This window comes from Coregonus clupeaformis, chromosome 15 (genome assembly GCF_020615455.1).
Source record: "Coregonus clupeaformis isolate EN_2021a chromosome 15, ASM2061545v1, whole genome shotgun sequence".
NCBI lineage: Eukaryota > Metazoa > Chordata > Actinopteri > Salmoniformes > Salmonidae > Coregonus > Coregonus clupeaformis.
The window spans coordinates 61,728,201-61,734,440 of NC_059206.1; the positions used below are offsets into that span (position 1 = coordinate 61,728,201).

The following is a 6,240-nucleotide window of genomic DNA, read 5'->3' on the forward strand; positions in this document are numbered from 1 at the left end:
CTGGTAAGCTTTCTTGACTTGGACATACATTTTTGCCAACATATGGCTAACCTTTTGTTCAACCAGCTTAACAGCTGCTTTTAGCAAAAATGTGTTTGGAGTTACCTTTCTAGCTAATAGGCTATGTTAGAGTTTACACTTCCTTTCCCAATTATAATGTGGGGAGGTCAAAATAATGAAAAACTATCTACCAAATCTACTCATTTTTTAAATGTTGATTATTTCTCCTTGCCATTATCATTCACTTGATGTTAAGACAAGACATGTGAGAAGAAATTGCTAACGTATGATGGGGGTCCCTGGGTTGCCCGTTTGCCTGGGAGGGGGTCCCTGGGCAAAAAAGGTTGGCGACCCCTGCCCTATAGAAAGAGCTGCTGCGATAGAGACACACTTTATTGGGATGGGATAAACAGATACCCAACTCCTGCTCATGCTTTGACATGCCTCCCCTCCCTCCACTTCATCCCCTACATCTGGTTGTCGTTGTACTGTGGGGTGTTGCTGGAGTACTGTTGGTCCGGCATCATGGCCCCGTGGCGGCCCCCCATAGCTGCCTGCTGTGCTGCCTGTTGGATGTGGGGGGTTCTTCCAGGCCCCTGTGGTCCACTCCTCCTGGGCCTTGCCTATGCTGCCCCCGCTGCCACGGTAGAAGTTATGGACCTGGAGAGAAGGAGCAGAAGGACAACAGGAAAATGTCAGGCTGCACATAAAGATGACAGAGAGCAATGGAGACCTTTGTTGCTTCCCTATGCACCAGCCGGCACAATGGGCATGAGTGAGTGACATAAAGATCACCAGTCCTGTGAAACCATAAACATCTTCATGCTCTACGTTTCCCATGGTTGTGACGGAACACAGAGGACACAGACTTGCCTTGGTGAGGGCGATGAAGGACAGCGTTGCCGTGGCAGTGAAAAAGAGGGTGGGGATGAGCATCAGCAAGGCGATCCAAAGGTTGTAGCTGAAGAAAGAGATGGTGGCTAGCCAGCCGCTGACAGGTGTAGAGGAGAAGAAGACAGTTAACATTTGCTCCATTACACTGAGTATACCAAACATTAGGAACACCTTCCTAATATTGAGTTGCAGCTCCTTTTGCCCTCAGAACTGTCTCAATTTGTCAGGGCATGGACTCTACAAGGTGTTGAAATCGTTCCACAGGGATACTGGTCCATGTTGTTGCTTTCCACAGTTGTGTCAAGTTGCCTGGATGTCCTTTGGGTGGTGGACCATTCTTGATACTCATGGAATATTGTTGAGCGTAAAAAACCGAGCAGCGTTGCAGTTCTTGACACAAACCGGTGTGCCTGGCACATACTACCATACCCCGTTCAAAGGCACTTCAATATTTTGTCTTGCCCATTCACCCTCTTAATGGCACACATACACAATACATGTCTCAACTGTCTCAAGACTTTAAAATCCTTCTTTAAAAAGCTTTCTCCTCCCCTTCATCTACACTGATTGAAGTGGATTTAACAAGTGACATCAATAAGGGATCATGACTTTCACCTGGATTCACCTGATCAGTCTATGTCATGGAAAGAGCAGGTGTTCTTAATGTTTTGTATACTCAGTGTACAGTATGTCTGCAGGATAAATGCTTTATGAGAACACTGATGCACTGAAGCTAAAGCTAAAACTCTCATTGATGCTGAAAATAAGACTATTATCATCCTCATCATCGTCATGACAATGGTATCAATTGTAGTAAAGTAAAGTAATCCACTTCACAAAATAGTAGAAGACATGATGCTATAACGAACAGTTGAACTTAAAATGACAGCGATCAGGATCACTTTATGTAGTCGGTTAATATCATGGATCATCCTTAAAAAGGTTTTATGTCCCACACATATAACCATCCATTTCTGAATGTTGACATTTATACACTTGATGGAAGCTGCCATTACAATGATATCTGCTAATCAAAGTGAAGCCAGGTGACATTTAGCCCTTAACAGCCTTAAACTCAAATGACAGAATTAAGTTATAAATGTCCTGAGTGAGGCTATTTCCTGACTGTCACCTACGGCATTGTTAATGATATGACAGGGTGTGGTAATGTAGGAGGTTATACTGCTGTCGTTTTAAAGACATAATTTTTTTGGCTAAACAGAGTTTGTCGGTTACACAATAACTTTCATTTATAATACTTTATGGAGAATTTCTAAGCATTAATACATGTGTATAATCATTCATAATGGGCTTATTAATTAAGGTTATTTTAATGTGTAACCAGTTAGTCTTACCAGTTTCCCCAGCCTGGGATCCCTATGCATTGGATGATACTGATGCCCACCTGGGCCATGAACACAAAGAAGAACGCCATGAAGTTGAACGAGCTGTCAGTCCTAGGAGAACAACAAAAGGAATTGTAAGTCCACAGACACACAACACATTATACAGTGTGGTACTTGTTAATAAGTAAATCACTTTTCAAGATTTCTCTTGGCGGTAACTGATTTCCCTTGACTGACAGTATATCACTATGATCAAGCATAATGGTGTCAAAGTAGGACTGGAAGGTTTTCCTGACCACATAGCCTGATCAAGAAAAACTATGGGCACTAGTTATAGCTTAAAATGATCTAGTGATAGTTGGATACCTTATGGGTGTGTCTGAAATCCACTTACTTGAAGGCCTTGTAGATGGGCCTGAACCAGCACACATAGGAGCAGGGGGTGAAGAGAATCAACCATATGATGGCCATGCCAAAATTTGTCACGCCCCCTCCACCCAGCATCCAAACAAAGCAGCCCACCAGATTCACAGCCAGGGTGATTGCATGCACTACAAAACACACCACCGGGAGAACACACTGTTATTCACACCAGTAGAACAATGCAAAAGTATAACAATAACACCAGTCAGGGAACAATGGTGCATGGCAGGATAGAGAGCCAGTAAGTGCTACACTCCACTCAGTCAGAATAGCTCTTAGATAAATGTGCACTTTCTGTCCACTCCGGTTCCTTGAGTGCCCTTTCTGCGGGTGTCCACATTTTCTTTCTTCTTCTCTGTTTTGCTCTGTCTCAGTAATCTAGCAAACCTACTCCTCTTAAGATGGAATTGGTTGTAATAAGAGCACTGCGTGAGCTAGGGGTTCAGTTCCAGCCTGCTCCACAGAACTGCCACAGGCAGCCAATCAGCTTCAATTACTGGTCCACAAAGGGAAGAGATATCCCTACATCTGAGCTACAAACCCAACCAAAGCTATAATAATAGACTCATTAAGTGATTAGCCTTTTTTCATCTCCGGCAAAGAAACGAAGTGAAGGCTAGAAGTACTTTTGTTGTTTTCTGTACAATTCTGTCTATTCATTTAATGCAACAAGGGTGACTATTCAATGAGATGAGTTTAAGGGATTAAAATACATTTTAGAATGACTGAAATCATAGAAACATAAACTCATAGAAACATCAAACATGCAGAGCAAGCACAACACACAAAAGGAATGAGAGGAAGGATATAAGAGTTTATTCTATCAACACTGTTAGTGGTGTAGAAGTGCAAACGCAGAGGTACAGAATACCTGTTTAAATGTTTAAAAATCACTTAATGGGGGGATCTGCAGAGAGAGTAAAAGATAAGTCATTAGATGAGAAGAAGGGGCAGCAAATGCATAATCTCCCATGGGCCTGGATGACAAATACACCAGTGGAGGCTCCTCAGAGGAGGAAGGGGAGGACCATCCTCCTCAGTGAATTTCAGAAAAATGTAAATAGTGAAACAATAAAAAAGTTATCATTTTTAGATCGAATTATACTAAATATATTCAAGTCACCAAATAATTGATTAAAACACTGTTTTGCAATGAAGGTCTACAGTAGCCTCAACAGCACTCTCTGGGGTAGCACCATGGTGTAGCCGGGGGACAGCTAGCTTCTGTCCTCCTCTGGGTACATTGACTTCAATACAAAACCTAGGAAGCTAATGGTTCTCAACCCCTTCCATAGACTTACACAGTAATTATGACAACTTCCGGAGGATGTTCTCCAACCTATTAGAGCTCTTGTAGTATGAACTGACATGTTGTCATCCCAATCAAAGGATCAGAGAATGAATCTAGTACTGAAAGCATAAGCTACAGCTAGCTAGCACTGCAGTGTATAAAATGTGGTGAGTAGTTGACTCAAATTGACAAAGACAATAGTTGAACAGTTTTGAACAAATTAATTTTTTCAAAAATGAAGAAGCAAGAGAGAGAGAGAGAGTGAGAGAGAGAGAGAGAGAGAGAGAGAGAGAGAGAGAGAGAGAGAGAGAGAGAGAGAGAGAGAGAGAGAGAGAGCGAGAGCGAGAGAGAGCGAGAGCAAGAGCAGAGCTAGCTATATTTAGTTGTATTCTTTTTTCACATTCACTTTCACTTACCTAGCTAGCGAATGCAGATAGCTAGTTTAGCCTACTCAAACACCCAGCTCAAACAGAGAGGGATGCTATGTTAGCTAGTTGGCTATGGCTATCCAATACTGGAACTCTTCCAAGTCAAGGTAAGCTTTTGGTTTTTCTTAATTTATTGCCACCGGGGCCCGCCGGTGTAACTGCTAAACTGCTTGCTGTACACTGTACTGCATGATTGTAGTGGGTTTATTAGCGCATTACTTCTAGTAGCTAGCTATGTTGACTATGACGTTAGCTAATATGGTGACAATGATGTAGGCTGTGTGTACCGGTTAGCAGTTATGGTATGAAGGTTTGACTTGGAAAGGTTTTTTCGCCTGGTCACAGACAGCTGTTGTATTGTGCACTGAAGTCCACAACCGAAGGGAAAATGTGAGAGGAGAAGAGTGCGTAGATCTGAGAATAAATTATACAACGAGTAAATGATCATGCTGTTTGTATGTGGCTACTATGAAAGTGAACTGTGTTTGCGGTGATCATGGGTGTATTCATCCCGCCAAATTCTGATTAAAAACGTTTCTTAAACGGAAGCAAACGGAACAAAACTGGGATAAATCATACGTTTGCAACTATTGGACTTATGATTACGCCCTTAGATCAGCTAGATGCAGGCAAGAGTGTGCAAGGTGGTATTGAATGTGTCACTGTCTGTCACCTTGATTACTCACATTTTTCTCTCGACTCTGTGCACCTACATTGTAAACTTTAATTTGTTGGCTAGATTGTAGCAACCTCATGATGGGTATAGGGATAATTTGAGTATCATGTAGTAGCCTAAACCTATCGATGTTACAATGAGCTGGGTGAATGTAATATGAATGACTGTCATCCAATATGCTGTAATAGAAATAAAGCCATGCTCATTTTTAAAAATGGTCCTCCCTCATCTTAAACGGCACTGACCGCCACTGACATACAAATATCTAGTTACAGCAGAACACCCTCTGTCATTCTTTGTAGCTGTGGTGGATAAAGACAACCCATGTGGCATGGGAGAGGATAACTGTCAGCTCTCGTGTGTTCACCACAATGATCTAATCTAAACAGTAAGCTACACTGGAGAGAGGGCTACACAAAAACTCTGCACAGAGGGGAAACTTGTTTCACACTATTGTGGCTTCCTGAACCGTACTGTCCTTGCACAGTTATTTTCCTTTTACATGTTCCTTTCCAGCACAGTTCCAGCAACTATGGTTGATGTGTATTCAGGCCAGCGCAGTGCAGCTTGGCTAGGCTCACTTGGCTAGGCTCAGCAGTGTGAAAGAGGTATAACAACTCATAACTCCTAAATATGTGAACTCTATGACAGAGTGGCTGACTAGAGTTGTTCTAGTATGGGCTGTGGGTAGTAGGCCGTGGGCACTCACAGATCCACAGGTGGTAGAGTCTCTTGCACATGGTGCGATGCTGTTCAGGGATCTCCTCATCAAAGTCCTGGTAGAAACATGGCTGCAGGGGGATGAACCCCGGTATTGGAGGGAAGTTATTCTCTGCTGGAGAAATGGCAATCATTTCATGAGTCAATAATACATCGGTGGCATTGGTAGGTGTGTCATGTTAGGGTAGATACTAGTGTTTGTATGATTGGTTGATGAGAGACTAGCCAAACATTACAGTAAATGACTTTTATAGAACACCATGATTATGTACCAAAACATATGCATGCGTGTGTCAATTTCAATTCATGCAAATCCTTACCAGATGAGTGTTGATTTTGTTGTTTGGATTGTTTTGGTTCAATCTTTGAATTAAAAATAAAGGAAGTGTAGCTTTGTAAATGAGTATTTAAAACTCAGTAACAACACTAAACATCAGCTTTCACTCACAGGGAAATGTATTT

General features: G+C 42.2%; 1 protein-coding gene across 1 annotated transcript; it reads right to left on the reverse strand.

The window, feature by feature from the left end:
- Window positions 1-467: 467 nt before the first annotated feature.
- On the reverse strand, window positions 468-5,912 carry LOC121582291 (secretory carrier-associated membrane protein 5). Its single transcript, XM_045225465.1, is given in 6 exon segments — window positions 468-581; window positions 583-660; window positions 874-991; window positions 2,250-2,351; window positions 2,635-2,791; window positions 5,768-5,912. Coding segments are annotated over 6 exon segments (714 nt in total).
- Window positions 5,913-6,240: the final 328 nt, after the last annotated feature.